Source organism: Equus caballus, chromosome 19 (genome assembly GCF_041296265.1).
Source record: "Equus caballus isolate H_3958 breed thoroughbred chromosome 19, TB-T2T, whole genome shotgun sequence".
Taxonomy (NCBI): domain Eukaryota; kingdom Metazoa; phylum Chordata; class Mammalia; order Perissodactyla; family Equidae; genus Equus; species Equus caballus.
The window spans coordinates 55,820,467-55,847,956 of record NC_091702.1 but is presented as its reverse complement, the minus strand read 5'-3'; the positions used below and the strand labels follow the sequence as shown (position 1 = coordinate 55,847,956).

Below are 27,490 nucleotides of genomic sequence, written 5' to 3'. Positions count from 1 at the left end.
TGTCTTTCTTGGGAGAAAACACCTGGCTGAAAACCGGCCGACCGGCCGAAGGTAACCACGCAAAGTACAGCCTATTGTTATTTTTTTTGGAGCAGCTTTAGGTTCACAGCAAAATTCAGAGGAAGGTACAGAGTTCTCATATACGTCTTGCCCCCACACATGCACAGCCTCTCCTATTATCAACATTCCCCACCAGAGTGGTACATTTGTTAGAGTTATTGAACCTACATTGACACAGCGTTATCCCCTAAACTCCATAGTTTACATTAGGGTTCACTCTTGATGGGGTATGGTCTATGGGTTTGGACAAGTGTATAGGGTCATGTATCCACCACTATAGTACACAGAGTATTTTCATTGTCCTAAAAATCCTCTGTGCTCCGCCTCTCCATCCCTTCTTCCCTCCCCACCTCCCACTTCAAACCACCCACAACCACTAATCTTTTTGCTGTCTCCATTGTTTTGCCTTTTCCAGAATGTCATATAATTGGAGTCATACAATATTTAGGCTTTTCAGATTGGCTTCTTTCTCTTAGTAATATGCATTTAAGTTTCCTCTGTGTCTTTTCATGGCTTCATAGCCTATTTCTTTTCAGTGCTGAATAACATTCAGTTGTCTGGATGCACCACAGTTTATTCATTTACCTGCCGAAAGATATCTTAGTTGCTTCCAAGTTTTGGCAATTATTAATAAAGCTCCTACAAACATCTGTGTGCATGGCACTGATCTTAAGATAAATATGTCCTGTGTTACTGCAGTCATTTATCTCTTCCAAAGAATGCTTAGCCTTATGTTTGAAACATCCTAGGTTTGAGATCAACAATACAGTTTTGGGAATCTGTGCTAACCATTATCTTATTCATTTTTATATGAATTCACTTTTGTAGGAATATGTCTAACAAACATGAATCCCTACTGTGTGCCCATCTCTATGCTATGGAGGATACAGGCACAAAAGCTTCTTTGTCCCCAAGAGAGCATAGAAAAGATGACATGTATTTAAATCACTATTCAAGTATACATGCATAGGAAATAACAGTGGTTCTCCATGGCGGGAACATCAGAGTAAATAAGTTTTGATATAAACCATGGTCCCTTTTTTCCATAATAGTCAAATAAAATGTAGAAAAATAAAATGTTTTGTTTAGTGTTCAACTTATTCATGTTCTTCCGTTTCTCTTGTAGTTGTTCTAACTGTTATTACAGCTTTCACTCCCTTTGGTTTTTCCCTTCACTTGTCTTTCTCAGAATGCGTTTCCTTTGAAACTCTTGAATCCCTTCGTGCAGTTTCCTCACTGGTATGGTGCATATTGGTATGGTATGGTATTATTGACAGAACTGGCCACCACCTTTCTATTGCACCTATGAGAGAAGTCATTTTTTAATTGCCATCATCATTAAAAAAATAAAATGCCCACATGTATTAAGGCACAAGAAAAAAGCAGCTGGTGACACATATTCTCAAAACCAATAAAATGGCTTCAAACCTTAGGTGTCATCTACATAGATCTTTGGTGATAGTCTTGTTGGTCTGGCATCTCTGAATAATTAAACTAACAGGAAGTTCTCCCACAGGCTGTAATTTTTAGACTTTGGAGGAAGCATTTTGAGAACGCATTTTGTAAGATTTGGTTTTGGTTTATTTATTTATGAGTAAAGCACTTTACGTGTGTGTGTGTGTGTGTGTGTGTGTGTGTGTGTGTATTTGAAGAAACATCAATCTGAAACAATATTCTTGAAAGGCTTTTGTGTTTCCTTCAGTGCCAGCACTTCAAATATTGCCAGAATAGAAGAAATGGAGAGACTTTTGAAGCAGGCTCATGCAGAGAAGACACGGCTGCTTGAATCCAGGGTAGGCTTAATATCTTTATGCCAGAGGTCAGTGATGTGTCAGTTGAAGATGCCCTGTCCTTGACGTCAGGAAACTGTCCTCGGGCCTCAATAAGCAATGTGATCTTGGAGTAATCGCTCAACATTTCTGGGCCTCATTTTCTTATCTGAAAAGTAAGGATGTAGGAGAGATGTTTCTAAGGCTCTTTACTGCACTACGGTTTTTTGTAATTTAAAATATAGATAGTGTTGACATAGACTAAAACGAATGCTTTGCATTATATTTTCCCTTTGATGACTGCTTTGTTTGCCTGCCAAGGAACAAGGAGGAATGTCATGTCTCTATGCATGCTCCCTTCCTTGCCAGCTTGTGTTAACTGCACTATTGTAATATTAAAAGTCCCACATTATTGTGACTGTATGTCAAGCCGGAATCTGAACTTCCTTAGGAATCCCCCAAAATGCCTTTGCATCCTGCTGTAAGGGCACCTCCTTTCCTCTTGTAACTTCCCCGTGTGCTTCCTCTGTAACCTTCGGCCAGGAAGCCACGGAGCAACAACAGGAATTGGAAGGACCCATGGCCTTCAGTTAGTGGACGGCCATAGAAAGAAGGACTAAATGTCATATGACTGGTGCTGGGTGACAATTTGTGAGGCTTTTTATTAAAAATGAGAGAGTTGTGGTCATCAGTATGAAATGACTGGATCTAGTCACAAGCTGGATTTTCACTTAATATGCAATTGTTAATTAAATGTAGTGGCTGCGTTTCTGCCTAGGATGATTTTGAAAGCTACGTGGGTGGTGATTACAGGTGTTTTAGTCCAGGCTATATATTGTAACAGCCTAGGCTCTAAAACCAAGGATTAGCCAGTGAGAATTTTCTTTTTGATATTAGTTGGAATCATTTGAGTATCACCAATATGTCTTACAACTTGTTCTGCATAATGATAATTTAGGAACGGGAAATGGAAGCCAAAAAACGAGCCCTGGAAGAAGAAAAACGACGCCGAGAACTCCTGGAGAAACGATTGCAGGAAGAAACTAGCCAGAGGCAGAAGTTAATTGAAAAGGAAGTAAAAATAAGGGAGAAACAAAGAGCACAGGTTGGTGGTCGATCCGGATGGATTGGAGTGGGCTGCCCCCTGGTGGTCACTCTATAGAAGATGGTCACACTGTGTCTGTGGGTGTCTTCCCTGCTCTGTGCGCTAGCCCTTGACAGACATGGCTAAGAGAAAGATGTGCATTAGTAGGCCAAAAATGTATGTTTATTTCAAAATAAAGACATTCATTGGGGACCTACTAACCAATGACACTTTTCTCTAGTCATGCTTGGAACATTTTGATAGGAGAAGCACTTTTTCTTCTAGCCATGTTTGGAGTATATTGAAAAGGGGAGTGCTTTTTTGAGCAGCTTCAAAAGATGCAGCGGGATTCGCTACTGAAAACAAATACAACACGCAAACTAAAACCTTTGGTTGAGGAAGAGAAGAGGTCCTATTGAGCCATCTTTTGGAAGCAAACACTCCAGCCCAATTTCTTGGTGGTCATATTAGAGTTTTAAAATTTTTTTTCTAACCACTGTGTTGTCACACATGTCCCCTTTGCTACACCAGTTCACACACCTGTGCACAAGATTACTGAACTCAAGCAAAACTCGAGACAACCACCCATATTGTTTAATTACCTATCTTGGTCATCTTAAGAGTTTGAATCGCTGTTTTTATCACTAGAGCTGTTTGCATAATGTATGTTTTCTAAGGAACTAAAATAAAATTTCGTTTAAATACCATGTAATTTAAATTTCAAATCAGTTTTACCAAATAGAGTTAAAGGTAAAAGGTACTATTTCTCTTATTCTTGATAGTTGCTGGCAGTTTGATAGAATAGCAGTGAGAGACTGTCTTTGAGACTTTCTGTGCTTTGAGGTTTCAGTAAGTCTGTGACAACTACAAAGTACCACAGAATCAGGCAAAACACTGAAGGAAAAATACAAAGTAAAATATGTTCATTTTATTTCCTTATGCCAAACCCCTGCCAAATGTTGATTCATGGTGAAGGTCATCCAGGCTGTTTGGTATCTGAAGCCAAAACCAAAAGCACAATTCTATTTTAATCCTAAGTATAAGTTTTGCCTCCAAGTATATGATTAGGTCATTTTCCCCAGGGCAAAGGGGTAGGGTAATTTAACAGAATAAAATAAAACACCATTTTAGAGATGTTACCCATGGTGGTCTGCCCTCCCTAGATTAGATGAACCTCTACTCCAGCCATAGTAAGATAGAAGACGTCTGAACCTCCCTTCAGTGTCTGTCCTGGACAGTTCATTGGGTACAGCTTTGATTCCCCGTCTTACCTTATTTCAGCTTCGCTTTTGAAAACTTACACCTCTGCCTTCAGTTTTTATCAGAGAGTGTGTGCAAGCCGGTGGGAACAGCTTTGGGGATCTTGTGAGGGTTGGACTTACTAAGTAACGTTCAATCAATCACGTCAGGTCTGAGATTATTTAAGGAAAACTATTGTTAAGTTCTCTGGCAGAGGGAACTCCTGGAAACTTTGCAGTGGAGGAGTCCTCATCTGTAGGAAGCAGCCCAGATAAGTTCATGCCTCATTTCCCTGTGTTTTTAAGTGCAAGTGCCTCTTTCAAGTCAAGATAAATGACATTTTTCCATGTTTTCATCTGCCTGTTTCAAGGAATAGAATCTATTGGCCTGAGTTTATCTCCTTCTTCCTCCCTATTAGTAGCATTTGTCTGAAAATACTATCCACTTTTTAGACTCTAAATGCTACTGTTTATCTTGGGTGCTCATAATCACATGGGCATTTTAACACCTAGGCCTTCAGTTCATTTCTACTCCTAAACATCTGTGACCTAAAATGAAACACATAACTAGCTATAGATGAGATGGGTTTGCACTTTTCCAGGCTCGACCTCTGACACGCTATCTGCCTGTCCGGAAGGAAGACTTCGATTTGCGGAGCCACGTAGAGACTGCTGGCCACAATATTGATACTTGTTATCATGTATCGATCACAGAGAAGACCTGCCGAGGATTCCTCATCAAAATGGGTGGAAAAATCAAAACTTGGAAAAAACGTTGGTTTGTTTTTGATCGGAACAAGCGCACCTTCTCTTATTATGCAGGTGGGTGATAAAAAAATCTAAGTGGTGTATTCAAATTGGGAACCCTCTGTTATAGAGCAAGGCAGTGAAATTCAGTGTAAATAGGTAGATTGGGAAGTAATAGAATTAATGGCAATATTAGCTTTGTAGATGAATATTACTTTATATTCAGATTATAAAACCACATGATATGAATTTCCTCTCTAGAAATCATAAAAATTATGTTATTTAAAAATTATGTTAGTCTATTTAAAACTATGTTAATTAGTCTATTCTACTTCTGAAGTAAGCTCAAGTCCAAATAAATACTAAATGGAATTTATTTTTAGACCAAAATATTGTCTTTTAAACCACAAGGCCAGAAAAAAGGTTTCTATTTATTTATTTATAATGGGATATGTGCCCTAGTTAAGTCAAACACAATTAGGCAGGCTTGGCTGACGGTCATTCAACTATAGTTTATAGACTAGAATGGTTATTTAAGCACAGAGAGTAAAGCTCATTGGTGAACTAGTGAATAAGTATTTATTAAGTGACTGAAATATTTTTGGATTCTTTAAATGATGGATTATGAGAAACATACCCTACCAAATCTTATATAAATACAAGAATATTCGTATAAATGATGTACTTATTAAGAAGCCTCTTATTTACTCTTAGATCACATGTGAACTGTGTCCATTATCAGCACGAGGATAGCCCTGCCCTCTTTTCAACTGCTGAAGAAGCGTAGTATTATAGCAGAGGTTATGAAGAGACACTGCTTTGGGGTGACTGTGGGAGCATTTGTGAGCATTGTCAGGAATTGTCATAAAGTGTGTCAACGTAATAAATAAAAGTAACAGTCCAGTCATTGAATCTATAGTGGGAGGTCAGGATATGTTTATGAAGAGAGGTCTGAGGAACCAGGAAGCGTGTGGGAGAAAGGATCACTGGCCATGAAGTGGCAGAATTGAGGTGAGGAGAGGGTGGGGTGCATGGAAAGTGGGGCTCCAGTTACTGCAGTGGCCAGTGGCCTGAAGCGGATGGCCTAACCGCCTCAGGTCCCTGCTTGCCTCTCTAGGGCTTTTGACCATGGGTTTTATAAGAATCCAGAGACATTCTCTTCAGTTAGTACAACAGAAAAGATGCCTGTTTAATAAGAAATGGCAATTTAGTGTCTGCAAAATCCATAAACAAAATTTGCTGTGTGCTAGTCTCCAGAGACAACCTCACCCAGAATTTTCCAAAAATAAAATTTTAACATAACTTCAGACAAAAGAGCTTCCCTCCTCTTCTCTGCTCCTCTTCTCCAGGAGCCTTCTTTCTTTCTTTCATCTGCCTGCCGGGCGAGTGGTCCACTGCCCCTTCCTCCTGACCCAGTCAGAACCAACACCCCTTCTGACCATGTAAATGCTTTCTTCCAAATTCAACTTCTTGGTGATCGGTTTTCAATGTTTGTTTAAATACCAAAACCTTTCTGATATATGAACAATTACCCAGAACCCTAATACATAAAACAGACAAAGGTTATATTTAATTCATCTTTTTAATACTTACATATTATATAACTGACCGGTGAGACCTAGGTTGACAAACGCTGCCCATTCGGCTCTGTTTACAGCTATCATCAGCTTTGTCGCTCCCACCACCCCCACCTCTTTCCCAAAACACCACCAAGTGCAGGAGTGGATCAGCCCACAGGCAGTCAGGCAGGACTGCAGTCCAGGCCCTCTTCAGCTTGTCTGTGAGGTAAAAGGCCATGGTATGTATGAAGGAGCTGTGGACGTCAGCGCTGAAAGCTGCTCTCAGGTCTCTATGTTGGTCACGACCCTGCCCTCTTTACTTGGCCTCTTACATATTAACTGGGGAACCTTAGAAGAGTCTCTAAAGAAAACTGAGGGGCAGAAAATATGTAAATTGATGGGATAAGGCTATTGAGACAGAATGAATAGCGTCATCTGGTCAGTTTACAATCACATTATTCATTCTCTTAGTTCACAATGTCCTTGTGAGGCCTATAGTTTTCATAGTTCTTGCTCATATATGAAGTATCCTACAAACAAAATTCATTCTCCCATTTTCTGCCTGCTGGAAACACTGACAAGATTTACTTTTATCTCTAGATTTTATTTAACATCTCTTTTCAGAAAACAAAGTATTATTGTAGTCCCATGAATATCACAGAATCCTTTCCAGCAATTTTTTTTTTTTTTTTTGAGGAAGAGCAGCCCTGAGCTAACATTTGCTGCCAGTCCTCCTTTTTTTGCTGAGGAAGACTGGCCCTGAGCTAACATCCATGTCCATCTTCCTCTACTTTATATGTGGGACGCCTGCCACAGCATGGCTTGATAAGTAGTGTGTAGGTCCACACCCAGGATCCAAATGGGTGAACCCGGGGCTGCTGAGGCAGAACCTGTGAACTTAAATACTGCACCCGGGCTGGTCCTACCAGCGAATTTTTGAGAGAGATACTGACCTTCTCGTTCACAGAAAGTGGTGAAAACCCACTGAACATGATATTAGTTAAAACAGTGTTTCCCAAGGAAGAGCAAAGACAAACACAAATATGGCCCACAGTCAAATAAGTTAGGGAAATGCTAGGTTCAGTGCAATTAAACAGGTTTATTTCCTGCTGAACTTCTCAGGGCCATTATTTTTCAGACTAGCTCTTTCTTGTTATGGAAAAAAAGAGACATTCACCTTGGAAAAAATTCAAAATACAAGTGTATAGAATGAAAGTAAGTCTCTTACCCATCACAAAAGTTCTGGCCTTCTCCAGCACTGTGAAGCCTGAAATATCCTTTCAGATTTTCTCTATTCATTTTTATGTATGTTTCAGTATGTCTCAGTATTCTTTCTTTTTTAGTACAGTCAGGACCAAATATTCGCTCTGTTCGTACCTTTCTTCACCTAACAATATTTCAGCGTTTTTCTCTAATGAGCACATACAGATCTCCCTCAGTCTTTGCAGTGGCTGTGTGGGGTCCATTGTATGGCTGGGGGAGGGTTGAATCAGTTCCCTGTTAAAACTCAAGCACATCTTTTGCAGCCTTGTGCTGTAACCAACACAAATCCACGTGCACGACATGCATGAATAGCTCTTCTACAATACGGTTCTAGAAGTGGACTTGCTGAGTAAGAGGATTTTTGCATTTTTAATTGTGTTTGTTTTACTAAATTGCCTTCCAAAAGAGCTTTGCACTTCCACCAACAGGGGATGAGAGAGTCTCTTTCTCTGCATCCTCATCCGTGCCCTGGAAATTCTTTAATATACTCACATGCCTCATGATCCCTGCAGAGTTTGTTACAAAATAGTTCAAGAACTTATTCGATCACTAAGTGATACTGTTTATTTGGTTGATGGTTTGGTTGGTTGCTTTTGTTTTGATGAAATCTTTGGAAACAGTTTGGAAAATGCAGCATTGAAAGGACATTAAATTATTGACATGAAGCTTGCTGAGAACAGGATAAAAAATCAAGCATACTAGACAAGAAATTTGATAGGAAAGAAATATAAATAGAATACTATTTTAAATTATAAATCAAAAAACACACTTGCTACAAATTTCATTACAACAGGTCTGCATATTAATATTTCCATGACAATGACTGCCTTGGAGGATGTGGGGCAATAATTTGTATCAGTGTCAGTGGTGTTTATATTGTGTGTGCTAACCTGGCAGAAGTTCTGGGTTATCTTTTGACTGCTAATTTGCTGAAGAGCCTTGGGCAAAGTCATTTAGTCCCTTTGGTTTGGGGCTGATAATTCCAACTTTTTTTTCTTTTTCCAATAGAGAATGAGGCTAAGGCACTAATCTGGATTACCTGAACTAATTGTAGATAATTTAAATACTAAATATTTTAATGATGATAATTACAATGAAATTGTAATTTTTCCTGTCCATCAGTAGTGATAAAGTATTCATTTTAACACTATTCTGTCATTGCAGACAAGCATGAAGCTAAATTAAAAGGAGTAATATACTTTCAAGCCATTGAAGAAGTATATTATGATCACCTCAAGAATGCTAACAAGGTAAACACTGATTTTCAGATTCCTACGATTTGAATGCATAATTAAGTTGGAGAAAAGATGTTTTTTGAATTCAAAGCGATGTAGATTTGTTGTTCTGACATACAGATGGATATGATTCGAATGGTGTTGGAAAAGTAAATGTAGAAGTAATTAGTGCCACTGATCTTTTTGTGAAAAAAAAGCCACATTGAAGTGAGGAAATATTCTGGACATATTGTTTGGGGAGATCCTGCAGGACTCTTTGCTAGGGTTCTAAGAAGGAGTTACTGCCTAGTTCTGAGGAGGATCATGAGGAAGGATCTTCGCAGGGCTGGGAATCACAGCTACTATTTATTGAGCACCCGCGATCAGCCAGGTACCCTGCTAGAGCCTTACAGAGTAGCTGCCAAGAGGACTGACGAGCTCTCTGTGAGGTCTCTTGGGCAGCAAGGCCAGAAGGACAGTCAATCTTGAGAAAGGTGTTGGGTGCAGGGGTACAGTTTACACTAGAGCAAAAGTAATGCCTGCATAGATTTCTATAAATTGGAAGAAAAATTTCCTTTTAAGGATGAAGAAGCCCTCTGTGTTATTTAATGTTATAATTTCAAGATATTTGCTTTACATTCTTTTCCTTTTTTGATTTTTAGAGTCCCAATCCATTACTCACCTTTAGTGTCAAGACTCACGACAGAATCTACTATATGGTGGCCCCATCGCCGGAAGCCATGCGGATCTGGATGGATGTGATAGTTACTGGGGCCGAAGGTTACACTCACTTCTTGTTGTAGTGAACTGGCACAACAGTCCACTTCAGGGCAGACTGCAATAATCTCTTACAAGAATGAAGCCATATGCAATCCCAGGTGGAAAGGCCCAGCAGAGCCGTTCTTTTAAGTGTATATACTCAGAACTCCTTTCACGTTAACGGAAGTCATTTGTAACAGAAGAAGAAGGCGTTTTAAGTCAAAGCTTGACCAGAAGTAATTCAAAACTTGATCATAAATAGCAAAAGAATTGATGCACCTATGAGGAAAAAATCCCACTATTTTGGTAAATAGCGTCACTTATAGGGACATTTCTTATAATCTATTTTTTATCAATTGTTGATTTTGGTGAAATAAACTAGACAGTTTACAAAATGTCTGTATATGTACTTGGAAAATATGAAGTTATTTTAGCACCCGAATCATTGGCATTGACATTATTGGTAATCAACTGCCTGTTTTAAAAAGGGGCATTTTACTGAAGGTTATTTTATAAATATAAGCAAATAAGGGCTTGGAGGGGAATATATTTTAGGAGGAGTTTTGCCTAAATTTTTAAATACTGCACCAAAACCAAAGACTTGACATGACTTCTGTTTAACAGTAGTTTCAAGTGATGAACTTCAGTTACTGTTACTCTGCATTTTAAAATAATATTCTGATGCCCTCAAGTGCCCAGGACGTTGACTTTGAAGAGTCACCACCAGCATGAGCTACGTACATATATAGCAAACCACTTTTTGTAAAAGAAGAAAGAACAAAAAGCTGTGCGTTTTAGAAAGACGCAGTCTTGGAAAGACATTCTGTCACCTTGGGCAATTTTAAATAAAGAGAATAGTTAGTGTTAGGAGCTTGTTTTGCGGAAAATTTCTCCATTCCCAGTGCTGAGAGTAAAGGCAACTAGTGGTGGATTTCCTTTAGTTTCTCTGCTTTCTCGTGGTGGTGGAGCACACCTGTCCGTTGCAGCCTCACATGACATAACTGAAGTCGGAGCTCTGTTTTCACCAAAGAACAGACCAATTAAAATGCTTATTTACAGAAGTGGTGTAGTTCCATAAAAGGCAAATGAAGTTCAACTTAATGTTCTCTGTAATGTACTATTGTATTATGTATTTCTTTACAACCAGCCTTTGTTTTTTTAAGAGTTAAATTAATTTTTTGTTGAATGAAATGACTTCAGGCAAGTCTCTTTTATAACGGTTTTTCAAATACCATTTATCCTGGTTTGTCACATTGTGTGTGTTTGTAAATATGAATGAACTCTTTCCTAAAACTTGGCAAATGAATAGAAGTAGAAAATAATGACGTAACTTACTAGTACAAGGTGAAATGATTAGATTAGAAGAGTCTAGAAAATCTTTGTCAGGCCTGACCGGGTACAGTTGTTTTTTTAATTTGCAGTGTGGTTTGTATACATGTATGCGTGTTGCCAATAATAAGATTTTGCAACTGGATGACACATGATTTTACTTGAACAGTGAAGGACAAAATCATGATGGCAGAAGACATTTTTATAATCTGTTTTTTCAGAGATGACCCCTAAACCCTGTAACGACTTAAGAGCGAGAGATGCAATTGCTAAAATTTTGTTGGTTAATGTAAAGATATAACTTTTCTGTACTGAACTTTACTTTCTTCATAGGATTATAGATATTCTAATCAACTTTATATCTTGCATGATGTAGAAAACCTTTTAAATATGTATGTTAAAATGTTGAGTTTGGATTAAAATGTTGACAGATTTCACATTTGAAAATAAATTCATCTCTCATTAGGAAGTTACCTGTTGGTAACATGACAGGGGATGCATTAATCAGCAAAAATTTGATAGGAGAATCTACATAAAGGTTGTTGTGTGCTAACATTATGATTTGTAGTTCATAAACTGAAGTAATTAGAAGTCTCTCTGGTCACATTTCTGTTGCTTACAAAATGAAATTACCCCTGAGAAGCCTGACTTCTTATTCTCTTTTTGCACAGAGACAAATATTACCGGGGACTAGGGTTTGCTTATCCTTCTATCTGATAGGGAAAAACATCACTCAGGTGTGAAGTATCACTCTAGGGCTTTAGTTGGTGGGGACCTCATTTGTCTCCCTGAACCTTAGTGCAGATTTCAGAGAGAGAAATGGCCCTCAACAATACGTCCTTTCACCCCTATTAATGAAAGCAATGTCAGGTCAATGGACACAAATTTGTCTACTGCAAGCCCCTCACTATCAGTAAAAACATCCTCATGTGACACAAGCCATAGTTTTTCCTGATTTCTTAGACTGGGAAGGGTGGATAGAGAGAACGATCCATGGGTTTTCCAGCTTTTTGTGTAGTGCTTTTCCCGCTATGAGGACAAGTCAGATTTTTTCATTTTGCTGCATATAAAATGCAAGAAGATCTGCAAAAATAAACGGAGAGAATTGGGATGGGAATGACTGAAAATATTTGCAACTGTCCAAAAACCATAGGGAGAAGTGTTTATTGCTAAGACAGAAGGGATGGTGAAGTGACGGCATCACAGCCATTTAGTCCCTGTGGAGCCTACCACAGGCTGAATGGAGAACTGGCAAATAGCTCAGCATCTTCTGGAGTGTGTCCTGAAAGCCAGCAGCCATCCTTGCTATCTGTTTCTGGCATTATACCTCTCAAGAAAGACATCGCTTCAGTTTCTATTCATCCAGCTTTTCCAGTGTGTTGCAATAGAACAGGTTCTCAAGACTCCAAAGATGGGCTGGATTCACTGTATCCAACCTTTGCCTTTAACCCCAACACCAATCACTGCTCCAAAATTTATGGACCAAGATAGTGAAGTGGCTTGACTCAAAGTAGTATACCGGCCACAATAACTTTTACGTAGAAAACAAACTAGATAAGGCCTTACTTGTCAATGGATGAGGCCCCCAGGAATTAATTCGAAGGGTGTCAGAGCTGGAATCCAGAAACCCTTGTACCTTTATTCAACCATTTTTCTATTATTTATTCATCCATTTCTCTATTATCGGCCATTCCATTTTTTTTCCTTCTGTTTGCCTGTAAAAGTGGTAGTAGATAATATGCATCCTTATGAACTTGTATTGTTTTCTATAGGATAGCCACAAACTGGGGCACTGCGTCAAAGGGCATTGAAAATGATGCATATTTTAAATTGTAATAGTTGTGGTGAGATTACTAGACAAAAGAGTTTAGCAGTCCACCCGCCAGCCAACCTTACCTGAGGGCAGATATCCCAGCATCCTCACCAAGGGTCGCTCTTTTTAATTTTTGCCAATCTGATGGGTGGGGGAAAAGGCATGCTATTTTTTTAATTCCCATTTTTCAATGAGTGAGGTTGAACGTCATGTTTACAAATATGAACCGCCTCTTCACAGCTGTTGGCCAATTTTATCGGAATTATATATTTTTTCTTATTTCTAGGAGCAGGCTGAATAGAAATATTAATGTTCTTTTATCGATGCTGTAAAATCAATTTTTCTAGACTCTCATTTGATTCGAGGTGATTTTTGCCATTCAAAACGTTTAAATTCGGATACAAACATTTTTATTCTTTACGGTTTTGAGATTTCAAATCTTGCTTGAGAAAGTCCCTTCTACCCCCAGACTATAAAATATTCTCCTCAAGTGTATTTAATCCTCTGTTTTATTCTTCCGTTGAGATCGTTTATCGACTGGGATTTATTTTTGCCTAGAGCATGAGGCAGGAGTCAGAATAATTCAATTATTCAATAGTGAGGCATACAAAGAGCTAGAACAAAAGCAAACTGAGAGGGGGCGAAGCAGCGGTGAATGCTCGACTCTACTGCAGGTATTTATACAAGCAGGATTAAGGTCAGATCTTGGAAGCATTTCCGGTACAGGTTTAAAGTGTCAGCGGGTGAGAGCGACTAGTCAGGCAGCAAGTCTAGTATTTTATGCTTCCGCTCCCTAATGTCCTCGGGATGATCAGATGGTTTCCCGTCTAGGAACGCTGGATACAGTGCCTCTCCGCGCCTCCAGCCCTGAAATATCTACCAGCCCACTGAGAAAGTAGCGTACTCAGGCCACTTAACATTCCAAACTGTCACAGGCAAACACTCCGGCGACGAGAACCGCCCCACGGCAAAAAACCGGCAAGCGCGACGACGCTTTGCGCATGCGCGCTCTGCGGGTGTTGCCAATCGCCCCGAGCGCTGTTCAGCAAGTTCCGTCGTCCAGACGGCGGCGCATGCGCAGCCCCGGTTCCCGTAGGCTCTGCGCGTCTCTGTAGGTCGGCGTCGAGCGCGGGGAGCTCTGGGAAGATGGCGGGGGTGGGCATGGCGGCTGTGGCCGCTCGGCTGCCTCTTTGCAGGTGGGGCCGGGCGCCCATCTCCTTCGGCTTTCACCGTGGTGTCAGCGCGTTACTTGCCCAGAACCCCGAGTGGGCGCCACGGGGGCTCCCAGGTCAGTGTCCGAAAGGCGGGAGTAGGACGCGTTCTTTGGAACACCCCGGGTTCCGTCCGTCCCTGTCTAGGGTTTCTGGCGCCCCATTCAGAAATGCGCTGCCCCCTTCTCGGGACCCCGGTTCTGTGCTCTCTCGGCGGTTCTGGCGCGGACGGTGAGGGGGGCTGTGCCGCGGGCCCGGGCGTCCTGGACTGCGCGCCCCGCCGGCGCTTTCGGCTCAGCAGCCGGAGCAGCCTGCTCTGCCCGCCGCCCCTGCAGTGGGCGCCAACGTTGATTATCAGTTGCTCTTGCTTTCCTTTCTCTGCGGGTTCTCAGGGGTTTACAGATTGTGACTCTGTGTGAAGGTGCTTAGACCTACCCTCCCTTAACTTGAGGGAATTTACAATATGAACATTTTCTTTGTAAAAGTGTAGACGCCGTCATTAAGCCTAAAGCCAAGTTTTGTCTTCTCGATGCTCCCGGTCCAGTGAAAACGTTAATCATTACTCTACAAAGGAAATGAGAATTTGAACCCCATATCAGAGCACCTGAATATTTTCTCTATCTTGTGTTTGATTCTTCCCCGTCCCACCCTACCCACCTTCACCCTCCCATATATATAGTATTTCTGAATTACCTCCTTGTATTTTGGGATTTTGTTGTGTTCACACCCTTGCCACACGGTTGTCAGATGCATAGAATGGAAATTGTCATTGCAGATACCCTTTGTTTTGTGTTAAAAATTGTAAACGTATGTAATCAGTTTAACTTAGGTTTAATTGTACACAACCAAAAGGCGTGTTATATATATGTTCCTCTGGCAAAGTATAGTGTGTCAATTCATTAACTAGAGTATAATACTCCATCTGTTTAGCAAACATTCATTAAGCACGTAATGGCCCAGGCTTTGAACTAATCTTTATAACACAAATAATCATTTATGGATATAATGTTTAGAACCTGACCGCTTATAACTCACCAAAATTAAATAAATTGTAATTGACTCAGGGAGAAATTCCTGCGCTGCAAGTAGTATCGAGAAGAGGATAGGAAGGATTTTTTGAGTGCTGAGCTAAGATACAGGGAGTGGACATTTTTGCTGATACAATCTGCCAACCAACATAACTGGCTCCTGCTGACCCTGTTTTTCACTGAAAGTTTTTAAATATGGCATATTTCACTATATATTGAAACTTTGAAACAAGCTTACATGTAAAAGGGATAGATGTAAGGCCTTCAATTCAGTTTTTCAAAAATCAACTTCTCAAATACAAAATGAGGAAAACTTCAGCAGCTCAAATGGAGGAGTCTGAGGAGCCTTCATTAGCCACAGTAAAGTGGAAGGAGGTTTCCTGTAAATAAAAGAAGAGATTTTGGTGGTCCAGAAAAAGACTGTAAGGAAATACACAAACTAATTTCTTTGGAAGGAGGAGGTGGGAGTAGAAATGACTGTTTTTAAAATATTTTTCTGCTTTTTTTAGGAGCAAGAATTGATTTTATGGTAGGGAAAGAACTTTAGAAACAATGAAATGGAGTAACCTTTTAAGGTTTACCGGTTGTGCTGTTGTACTTAAATTGTACTAAGATTTGTGTGTACCATTCACAAAAAGCCAAACCAACAAATAAAACGCAGTGATTGCAGAGTCCTATGAGAAATCTTTTTCCAAAAATGATACTATCATATATCTATACAAGGTTACTTTTGAAGAAACTACGCACTGAACCCACCTCAGCTGATACAGAATCATAATTGGCTATTACCACGGGCCATGATTTTGTGGGTGGAGAGGGAGTCAGTAATAAAAGGGTCACAGCACATCCCCCTTTGAAACAATTTCCCAAGGGCAGATCAAACTTGTTTCTCCCCCTCCCCGCCAAAAAGTAGAAGATGTGAAACTCCTCAAACATTAAAAAAATGAAAAACAAGACAAAAATCTCACAAGAGAAAGCTGAAACTAATGTAGGTGAATCTGAATGTTGATTGATACTATTTAGGGCAGATGATTTAGCAGCAACAGGAAAACATTCGTGACAAGTCTCTGTCTTCTGTTACCTTGAAACTTCCACCTCATTGTGTATTTTGGAAGAATCAAGATTGGACCTTGCTCAAAAAAGGTACAGATTTTACCAAGATTTTAAAAGATAATCATGCACAGACTTAAGTTTAATGCTTCATCTGTTTTTGTTTTTCCTATGAAATGGAAATAGTATTTGACATCAATTCGATGAGTTAAGAAAGTTAAGATTGAAAATATATATGGTTTTCCAAAACCCGTATTTGCAAACTAGTTTATTTTTTGTGTACTTTGTTTAGCTTGCAGACAAAAGACATCAATCTCTTTCCTTAGTCGACCAGACCTTCCAAACCTGGCTTATAAGAGGCTAAAAGGCAAAAGTCCGGGAGTTATCTTCATCCCTGGCTATATTTCTAATATGAATGGTACAAAAGCATTGGCAATTGAGGAGTTTTGCAAATCTCTTGGTCACGCCTATATAAGGTAGGAACAACACATTTCACAGAAAATATTACTGCCATTTAGCGTGGCAATATCAAAGACTTCCGCTCTAACCAGTTGAAGCAAATGCCAACATTTTCATAGATTGATATATTTTAATGCTTTGTAAATTTTCATCTTGTGATTTAAGGTTCTTGTAAATAATAAGTAAGGTTCTTTAAAATGACAATAAACCAATATAGTAGTTGGCTTTCTTGTAATTATTTTGTGGTTTTCCATTGGGGACTTAGGATTTTTATTTGACTATTTTCTTAGTTTTAGGATACATAGTTTAAGATAATATATGTATTTAAAAGTATTATAAAATCAATATTGTATAATTCACATTTCTACTGAGTTTTCTCTTTCTCACTCCTGTAATCTGAATATGTATAAGCATAAATAGGGATATGTGTTGTTTAACTAAAATTTGACTTCACAATTCCTGATATTTTGTGTTGAAAATTATTTTAGTAAAATGACGTGTTTACGTTGTTGTTATTAGGTTTGTTTACATATAACAACCACTTATTTAGTGCTTAATTTGCCAGAAGAGATAGTATGGTTTAGTAGAAAGAGCACTGGCTTAGAATTCAAGAAAGATGTGTTCTAGAATTAATTCTGGCAATAACTGTGACAAGATGAATCTGTTAATAAACCCTGGACCTATTTTCTTCATCGTAAAAAAGGAGGAGATGGGACTAAAGATAATCTGAATTCTTTTCTAGCACTAACAGCCTGAAAGTCTGTTCATCTAAGTTGTTAGGAGTTTCACTAATATTCACTCATTAGGTCTAGAAAATACAACTTTAGAAATAAAATAATAAATATAAGTGAAAATAAAATAACTTTTAGACTTTATTTGTTCAAGATATTAGAAGAAATTATGTCACGTATATGGATCTAGTCATATCTTTTTTCAAATTAACTGAATTATTTCATTTTCATGCTTAGAACTCTTAAAAATCTGTTTTGAGCCGTTATAGTAAAGACTGGGGTATCTTTTGCAAGTAGACTTTCTAGCAGTATACTGGGTGCTGTGAAATATACAAAGAATTATAAAACATGGTCATTGCCCTTAAGGGTCTTTTAATCAGGGTGGGAAAACACAAGATAAAATATGTATGGGAAATCAGGCCAAGATACTCATCAGAATGGGACTGTGTCAAAAGAGAAGTGTGCTTATTTGTAGATGGTGAGAGAAAACTGGGGGTCGAAGTGGATAGAAAAGACTTATAAAGGAACACTGAAGAATAGTTAGGATTTGGCTAAGAAGGAGGAGCTATCCAGGAAGGGGAACTAGCCTGAGCAAAACATGATAATATCAGAAAAATTACCAGCATTCTCCTTTTTTGTCCCCAAAAGAATTTGAATTTCAAGAAATTGCCGTTTTACCAGGTCTTGAATTTGAATTGAGACTATGAGAACTATAACCAGTTCCTGTCCCCCTATAAGACACCTATGGGTTTTTTGCATCTTGGATACATATGAAAATTCATTTTCTTTTTAAAGGTGTATTTAATAATCGTGATGAAATTATAATAGGCACAGACTATTAAGTAGTGCTGTATTAAAATGTAGCCTAAGTCAATCTTGTAAATCCTTATAAAATAAAGCCCTTCACTGCAAATTTTTAATTTGGTCAAGTTCCTCTTTATTTGCTTTTATCAAACTTCATTGCAATCTAATCACTATTAACTATTGATTGCATTTTCGCTTGTTATAAGAGATTTTATCTTCTATTTATACTCCGATTTCTCAGTTTACTTTTGTTGTGATTTTGGCTATAAAATTTAGATCTTGAATGAGGAAATGGTTAATTTTGTATACAAGAAATAGTACATATGGCTATATGAAAATGGTCTCCTAATGTTCTGTCACCATGCCTGAAATAAGATTGAGTCAGAGCTCGGGAATATGGCACATGGCTTTAGGGCTGCTATTCTCTCATAATTATTTCTAATAGAATTTTAAATTCTAGATTTGGGAATATGTCCCAGAGTATTGAGGCTGCTAGGATAGAGTTGTGTTACTGTATTTAAAGGTCCTGAACTGCTGAATGTGTTTGAATTGTCTTTGTCTCTTGGTTAGGGTTCAACAAGAATGAACTATATTTTTTACTTGTAGCCTATTAGTATCACTGAGTGTTTATATTTTCTTTTTGAAGGGGCTTTACCTGTGTTTTACGTCTTCACCATGTATTTGGAAGGCAAATGTAAAGGATGCAGCAAGTAGAGATGCCCGTTTGCCCACTAAAGGGGAGGAAAAGAGAGTTAGCCGGGCCTTTCTCCCTTCTTCTCCCCAGTCCATCTTCTATCCTACATCCCTGTGTTGAGGAGAAACGATAACTGGGTTAGACTTCAGCAGCTGCCTTGTTACACTGTTTCCCAAGGATCCAAAATCATTTCACTTCGTATCTCTAAGAAAATATGTATACACTATATATCACATATGTCTTCGCATATCTATGCGAAAAACATGGAATTTATAGCTTTTACCAGGTTTAAGAATCAGAAAAACATGAAAGCTTTAAACTTGAATAAAGTAATTCTTTTTACTTTTACTTTCCACTTCTGTGCATTTAGTATGTATTATAATAGTGTGTGCGGTTTACATGCCTAGCCACTATGAAGAAGGCAAGGACAAAATAACACAAGAATAAGACAATAAGATTCCCCTCCAGAGTCTTACAGTCTCATAGGAATGATGAGACACATGTATACACATGACTGTCTTAGAGAGCAGGATATAATAAATTAATTGTGACTGATAAAAATGAATTCTATAGATATTTCATTAAGTAGAGATTTATTTTTTCAATCTGTCTGGGAAGCCTTTCCAGCAAGAAAAGGTTCATTTGGACTAAGCTCTAGAAAGAGGATATTAGAAATGTAGGTGAGGAGAGAAGGTATTCCAGGTGAAGGAATTAGATGAGGTGTGAAACAGAGATAGAAAACATAGAGCCTGTTTTAGGAACATGTTGATCAATTTGGCAAAAGCAATAGTTTCCTCTGATGAAGTGATAAAAGGTCAGTGAGACGACCAGAATACAGTGGTGTAAAAAGACAGGCTAAAGCACTAAACTTTTGTGTTGTATGTCACAGGGAGCCATTGAACATAATGCCATATCAATATAGTGTTTCAGAAAAAACCTGACAGGTATAAAGTGGACCCATTTGGAGAAAAAACAGAGTCCTGGCGACACGGTTAGAAGATAGGCTGGGTTTCAGATGACAGAGATACTGGTCTTAACCAAATTGAAGAGAAAGGGGTGAACATGAGAAGAAATGAGAGTGAGTGAGGATGGTACAGGGCAGGCAGTGTGCTATACCCTAGAGAAAAAACTTGAATGAAACAGTCTGCCCTTGAAGAACTGACTTTCTAGTCAGAGGGAGACAGATATTTAAAACTGGATTACAATACACGATATGAAAAGTGTTAATTGAGTACATACAAAAGAAAGTGACTGACTGCTACTAAACAGGCATCTATGTCCAAGTACTCAGACGAGGTGGCGTGGCTTCAGGGATGACTAGGAGTTTGGGTGGGGAAGGAAGGTTTTCTAGGCAGTGGAGTGGCATGCAGAGGCTCAAAGTTGTGACAGGGCTTGTCCAGGAGTTGGAAGTAGTTCCCTGTGACTGGGGTTTAGGGTAATCTGCAGGACTGGTATGATGCTTCATGGTTTGTTGAGTTGAGTCTTGAAGGAGAAGTAAAACTCATAGATGAGACAGATTGTGAGCATAGAGAACTAGGAAGTTGGAAGGAGAAGCAAACTTAAGTGGATGGGCTGGTGATGATGGATTTGATTCTGGTCTCTTTCCCTTCTGTTAAATTTGCAATGTACTGACCTGGGCACTGGGAAAACAGTGGTAAACAAAACGAAGTCTGTGTGAATATGGAGCTTCCATTCTAGTGTGGGAGACAGACCACAAATGAATAATCTAATATATATAACGTCAAGTTCAACATTTGCTGTGAAGAAAATAAAACAGGGTAGGAAATAGAGAATGATGAAAGAAGCACAGTTTTAGGTTGAGTGGTCAGAGCAGGCTTCTCTGGGGAGGTAACATTTGAGCCGAAGGCCTGAATGAAGAGAGGAGCCATCTAAGTGGATATCTGGAGGTAGCGTATTCCGTGTAGGGGGAAAAGCTGATGTAAAACTCCTGGGGCAGGAACATGGGGGGTGTATTCTAGTAAATTCAAGAAGGAAAGTGAGGATACAATTGGGAGGGAGAGAGAGAGCAGTAAGAAATGAGGTCAGAGAGGTAGTCAGGGGCCAGCGTATGATAAGGACTTTGGATTTTACTTAAAGATTTCAGAAAGCCTTTGGAGGGTTTGTGGCAAGACATGATTTTTGTTGTCAAAGGATCCCTGACTACTATGGGGGGAAACAGGGAGACCCATTAGGAGACTGTTGCATTAGTGCAGTCAAGAGAGGACAGTGACTTGGACCAGGCTGGCAGCAGTGGAGGAGGTGAGAAAGTGAGTGGTTCTAGGAAATGTTTGAAGCTTAAGCCAGTAGGATTTGCTGAAATATATGTTGACTTCAGTGTTTTATTTTAATATGTTTTAGGCATTGTAATAATTAATGTGCTACCTTCCTTCAAAATCGGAGAAACAAGCATATGGGTAGATACCTAGATACAGGTCTGTGTTTTCCGTTTTTCCAGGTTTGATTACTCAGGAGTTGGAAATTCAGATGGTAACTTAGAAGAATGCACAGTGGGAAGATGGAGAAAAGATGTTCTTTCTATAATTGATGACTTAGCTGTAGGACCACAGGTGACTATTTTTGTTAAATATGATAATTGTTGACTAATCTCTTGATATTTGAGCTGTTTCTTTGGATACAAAAGTTTATTTAATATTTTAAATTTAACAGTTTTGATATTTGATTTAAACTTATTCTATTTTCACTTTCTCATAAAATGTACCATTTTACTTTTCATTTTACAAATTTTATTTGTATAATTCTTTATTGTAAACCTAATTAGCAAAAAGTAATCATAATTCTAACTCCACTTTGTGCAGAATGTTAAAAATCTGGGAGCCAATGGTATAAAAGAAAAAAAGTACATACAGTCTATTAAATTACTCCCCTTAGAGGAAAAAAAAAAGAAATTCCTCTTTAAAACTATCTATATTTTTATTTTTAGATACTAGTTGGATCTAGCCTCGGTGGATGGCTTATGCTTCATGCTGCGATTGCACGGCCGCAGAAGGTAGTTGCCCTTATTGGTGTAGCTACAGCTGTAGATGGCCTGGTGACACAGTTTAATCAGCTTCCTGTTGAGGTAAGTCACAGGCAGCCTCAGTGTGTACCTCCTATCAGTCTTCTGCTCCTCCTTTCTTTGAACATTTGTTCATTTGTCATCTGCCCTTTGACTTAATACTGGCCCATCTTCTGCGTCCGCTGCCTTTTTGTAACTGTGTCTTTTTGTAACTATTTCTATCTTGTAACTATCGTATGTACCTCTTTGCCTTAACTATTTGGTCTCTTGTTTAAGGTTTCCTTTTCTTCACAGTCCCTTCAAATCATTCTGCCAAATATTTGAGCCACATTGATGAAATCACACTTTGTCTCCTTTTTTTAGCAAAATTTTCTTTATTGATCACATTTCCTTATTTGGATCATACATCATGATCTCTTTTTGTACCTCTTATTCTTATTTGGTGGCATGTTGGAAATAGTACCTATTCTTAGGACCATGTTAGACTGAGCTAAGCAATTATGAAACTTTTTTTTAGTCTGAAAGCCTCAGAGCCTCCCTGAGCCGAGCCCTCCAAGCCCACACTCAGTCAGCCAGAATTAGCACACAGGAGGTGAGATTTGCCATTCCTGGCTCACACACTTAGTTGGCACACTTTTCCTACTTCTATTCTCACCTTTAAAAAAAGAAAAAGTGCTTTTCATTATTAGCATGTTCTTCAGTAAATCATGGTGGAAATGAGGTTTCTGAAATAACTGTGAAGGTAATTAGTTTATTATACTTTACTATTGGACATATGTTTAAGCACTTCAGTTGTCTGAAAGCATAAAGGAATAGCTGTTTGTTGTATATGTTATTTTTTGTGTTTTGCAATCTGTTGAGTTCTCCTTGGGCATACTTTTTCTAGGTATCTAAATTTCACCTGTGGAACTAGATCCTGAAAAGCCTGAGACCCAGAAAATTAAAGAAAGAAACAGTCTAGAGCAGTGGTTCAAAAAGTGTAGTTCACAGGCAGCAGCAGCAGCATCACCTGAGAACTTGTTTGAAATGCGTATTCTTTTTTTTTTTTTTTTAAAAGATTGGCACCTGAGCTAACAACTGTTGGCAGTCTTCTTTTTTTTTTTTTTCTGCTTTATCTTCCCAAACCCCCCGTACATAGTTGTATGTCTTAGTTGCAGGTCCTTCTAGTTGTGGGATGTGGGACGCTGCCTCAACGTGGCCTGACGAGCGGTGCCATGTCTGCGCCCGGGATCTGAACCCTGGGCCGCCGCAGCGGAGCACGCGAACTTAAACCACTTGGCCACGTAGCCAGCCCCCGAAATGCATATTCTTGACTCAGAGACTGGGACTGCGGCCCAGCAGTCTGTTTTAACAAGCCCCTCAGGTGAAGTGTGAGAACCACTGCTCCAGAGTAGGGGAGCAGGAGGAGGAGGAAAAGCAATAAACAGAAGGAAGAGTGTGTGTGTAGTGTTGAATAGTAGAATGTCATTGCCTTTTTTTTTTTTTAAAGATTTTATTTTTCCCTTTTTCTCCCCAAAGCTCCCCGGTACACAGTTGTATATTCTTCGTTGTGGGTCCTTCTAGTTGTGGCATGTGGGACGCTGCCTCAGCGTGGTTTGATGAGCAGTGCCATGTCCGCGCCCAGGATTCGAACTGACGAAACACTGGGCCGCCTGCACCGGATCGCACGAACTTAACCACTCGGCCACGGGGCCAGCCCCGAATGTCATTGCCTTTTGCCTCGAGTTCTGCATTGACCAGTGCCATATATTGTATCTGTGCTATGTTTATTCTTAGTTCACCTTCTTGCTGGCTCCTTCAGCAGTGACGTTGTCTGCATAGTCACGTTCTTCATATGATTTCCTCTCAGGGCTAAAATTACAAAGCTAGTCTTCCTTGCACTTATCTCCTATTTCTGATTTTGTTTCACTTTCTCACTTGTTTCTCATACGTAGTTGCTCAGTGTCCTCATGCTGCTAAATTTTTCTGCCACTGACTCTTTCTGCCTCTAAACCTTGGACCCCTTGCTCCATCCTCTAACTCAGGTGCTTCTCATGGTAGGAAATTATTTGAAGAACATATGGCAGATTGGAAAGGAATTGATTAAACAATTTTTTTTCGGTTATGGGAAATGACAAGATCTATGAACATTTCTTTTATGTGCGTGTATCCACATCGCTCAGAGGGAGGATGTGGGAGATACCCACTAAATACCCGCTAAGTGACTGAGAAGATCTGTAGCCTGCAAATCAGGGCATATCTTTGCTATTCCTAAATCAGACCAGCAAATGGTTGTTAAAAGAAACATGTTGAGTCCTTGTTAACTTAAAAGCATGTGTAAGAAAAGAGGGACACTCAGACCACTATCTCTTCTTCTCCACACAAACAGATAGCCCTGACGGTGTCAAGTGAGCAGAAATGGAGATTTTTTACTGTCTTCTTTAGCCCTGGGAATGTTAAGACCCAGCATTTATCATTGTGCAGGAACTCGACTAACCTGACTCTGATCATTGTCTCCTTTGGTCACTAGAGGGCGTCAGACAGGATGCGCAGCTGTTTGGAATCCAAGCTTTTCAACAGTGTTGCCTTGATACAGTTCTTCTTAGTGTAGAACTTATGTATATTTTCTTTGGTTAATGCTTTTTTTTTTTGCTGTTTATGAACTTTTTGTTTTTGAGGGTTTGGGACATATAACATTTTTTAAAGTTAAATTTTTTCTCCAAATGGACAATATTCATTCAATTCAGTGGCAGATAACAGAGCTACCTGGGGGGCGAGGAGGCATAAAATGCAACAATTATGAACTGGGTCCAAGTAATTAGCATAGTTCCCACTTCATCTAATAACCAGTGAAACTAAGTTTTAATTACTGAAATTACAAATTCAAGAACAGTCCTGAGTAGTTTGAGGATATCTGAATATCATTTTTGCTTTAAATATTTGGTTCACATGTTGTTTTAATGCAGAGAACCCTATGTTAAGATTTCATAAATTTTCTAGTTTTTTAGAATTTCATTAATTTCAAATCATTTGGAGACATATTTAGAAGTATAGCTTTGAGACATACAGCTTTTTCACTGAATCAGTAAATCTTTTTGGAATTTTAAAAAATGCATTAAAAGGTCTAAATATATATAGATTATAGTGTGCTATTTTACTGTTTAAATTCTGTTTGCCTTTTCCTATTTGCAATATATTACAATTTTAAACATGGAAAAAATCATAATATCTTTATTGAAAATTTAAATACACAATTTTCAAATCTGTTATCTGTGGTGCGTGTGTGTGTGAGCTAACATCTGTGCCGGTCTTCCTATTTTTTATGTGGGACACTGCCGTAGCATGACTCGACAAGTGGTGCTGGGTCTGCGCTCGGGATCCCAGCCTTTGAACCCCAGGCTGCCGAAGCAGAGCCATGAACTTAAGCCCTGTGCCACTGGGCCAGCCCTTGTTATGTGTGACTTTTTTTCTTTTGTTTTTGGTAAGATGTCCACCTGTTTTTCTAGTCAGAAATGCCCTTCATGTTATATGGTTTCAGGAGTCTTAAAACTATTTACATCTTGGTTTATTAGTTTAAGTTCTGATAATCTTTCCAAAGAATTTATTAAATACAGATAAACCTTTATGCTCCGAGGGGTTCATGGACATATCTAGCAGTGCAGGAATAGTCAAGTTAATTATCTTAGGTCAATTACAGTGGACTATTATGCAGCCTTTAAAAACTTCTCATGGAATTTTTTAAAACCCAGAAGTATGTGTATTAAATGAGTAACATGGCATAGGAAATGAGAGATAAATGTGTAAAAGATATGTATTTTAAATATTTTATATATATATAAAATATATATATACACACACATATATATAAACCAAATACATAATAGAAAAATACTGGAAGAAAATAAGCCAGAATATTAATGGTTGTTATATCCACGAGGTAGGATTATGGGTGATCTATTTCTTTTTATACTTTTTATATCTCCCTTATTTTCTATAATGAGTATGTTACTTTAATTAGAAAAATTGTTTAAGATAAATTCTAATCTACATAAAAAATTCTTCAAGAATCAAAAGATACCCAATGTTTAATTTTAAGGAAATAAGTAGACATAACATTGTTCGGTTTACAGGAAGTATTTATCATCCAAAACAACAAGCACATTTTTTTTCTCATTCCATAGGATTCTGGAAGGCACAAACTACACATTTTTTGCGTTGAGCCTGAACTTGCATGTGTTTGATTGTTCCAGAGTCACCACTGGCTTATTTTGCATGTTTAGTTCTGTGCTGGACTCTTCTCCTTTTCCTCCTGCCCCATCCTCTTCAGTAACTTCTTATGTAGGTGCTTTTAGTTTTATGACTTTAAAACCTAAACAGTTTTTACTTCTAAGATTTAATTTCATATAATAAAAATGATACCTGGCTTGATCCTAAGGCCTTATTTATTTGTCTCCCTTCATTTTTCCTTTCTGTTGGGATGAAGCAACATCTGATTTAAGATGTTACCTGGTAAAGTTCAGTCAATCTAAGTTTGAATCCTAGCCACAACAGTTACTGCCTTTCACCTTTGAACATGTTACTTACCTTCTCTCAACTTTGATATTCTCTTTTGTAAAAATGATATAATAACAGAATTATTATCAGGATCTTATGAGATAATACGTGTAAAATACTTGTCACAGCACCTTGCACACAGTATTTAATTATGGATAATTATTGTTATTACATTTTTGTTGTCTCTTTTCCTCAAGGATTGTTTTCCTTCACTTAAGACTATTCCATGTGTTTATGTTGCATTAAAACTTTTATTTTCCTCACTTTTCCCAATAGGTAAAAAAGGAAATAGAGATGAAAGGCGTGTGGGCCATGCCATCAAAATACAGTGAAGAAGGAGTGTATCACATTCGGTACAGTTTCATTAAAGAAGCTGAGCACCACTGCTTGTTACACAGCCCCATTCCTGTGAACTGCCCTATCCGATTGCTCCATGGCATGAAGGACGACATCGTCCCCTGGCATACGTCCCTGCAGGTTGCTGACCGAGTAGTCAGCACAGACGTGGATGTCATCCTCCGAAAACATAGTGATCACCGAATGAAGGAAAAAGCAGACATTCAACTTCTTGTTTACACTATTGATGACTTAATTGATAAACTCTCAACTGTAGTTAACTAGAAGCACATTTTTAGTTGGTATGTAGACTAATGGATCCAGAAGATTGCAAGAGGATAACAAATGAAAGACCCTGATACTTAAAAGGTTTTTTCCTCTTCTCTCTGGTAAATATCACCTATTTATTTAATAATGTATTTGCACAAGTGATACAAATTGTGAAGGAAGTATCAGCTGCTGTTAGGAAAATTTTCTCCTTCCTGCAATCCTTGATTTTTTTTTTTCATGAAAATATTTCCTATTTTTTTATTAAGAAGATGTTTACCTTCTAATGCTTATGTTAACCATGCCAGCTCTTGTGTTCTCTTCTACTTAGAATTGTTAATAAAGCTTGAATTTTTTGGTTTTTGCTTGGTATCACTGTATATGGAGATTTGTAAAATTCTGATTTTAAAATGCAGTTTACAAAATATAGGAAAATGTTTATTGAAATCTGAAATGACTTGAGAAATGTCTGAAGCATAATAAAGTTCAGAAAATAAGGATATTACTTTATATATTATATCCTACA

At 38.5% G+C, this 27,490-nt stretch overlaps 2 protein-coding genes across 51 annotated transcripts in view; both read left to right on the top strand.

Annotated features, from left to right (window-relative positions):
• Positions 1-11,613, top strand: part of PHLDB2 (pleckstrin homology like domain family B member 2) — a 222,954-nt gene extending 211,341 nt beyond the window's left edge. For 29 of the 50 annotated variants that reach the window (XM_070242823.1, XM_070242819.1, XM_070242811.1 and 26 more), the window contains 6 exons: positions 1,763-1,853; positions 2,788-2,934; positions 4,754-4,973; positions 6,556-6,696; positions 8,885-8,970; positions 9,597-11,613. In XM_070242823.1, coding sequence (XP_070098924.1) covers positions 1,763-1,853; positions 2,788-2,934; positions 4,754-4,973; positions 6,556-6,696; positions 8,885-8,970; positions 9,597-9,737 — 826 coding nt within the window. In that variant the 3' untranslated portion in view covers positions 9,738-11,613. The remainder of the gene's footprint in view (positions 1-1,762; positions 1,854-2,787; positions 2,935-4,753; positions 4,974-6,555; positions 6,697-8,884; positions 8,971-9,596) is intronic. The other 21 variants (XM_070242834.1, XM_070242832.1, XM_070242822.1 and 18 more) reach the window with 1 other exon arrangement.
• Positions 11,614-13,880: 2,267 nt separating this feature from the next.
• Positions 13,881-27,325, top strand: ABHD10 (abhydrolase domain containing 10, depalmitoylase). Its single transcript, XM_001503160.5, has 5 exons — positions 13,881-14,123; positions 16,417-16,600; positions 21,268-21,379; positions 21,754-21,891; positions 26,638-27,325. Exons 1-5 carry the CDS (start codon positions 13,982-13,984, stop codon positions 26,980-26,982), a joined length of 921 nt encoding a protein of 306 aa, XP_001503210.1. The 5' UTR covers positions 13,881-13,981; the 3' UTR covers positions 26,983-27,325.
• Positions 27,326-27,490: the final 165 nt, after the last annotated feature.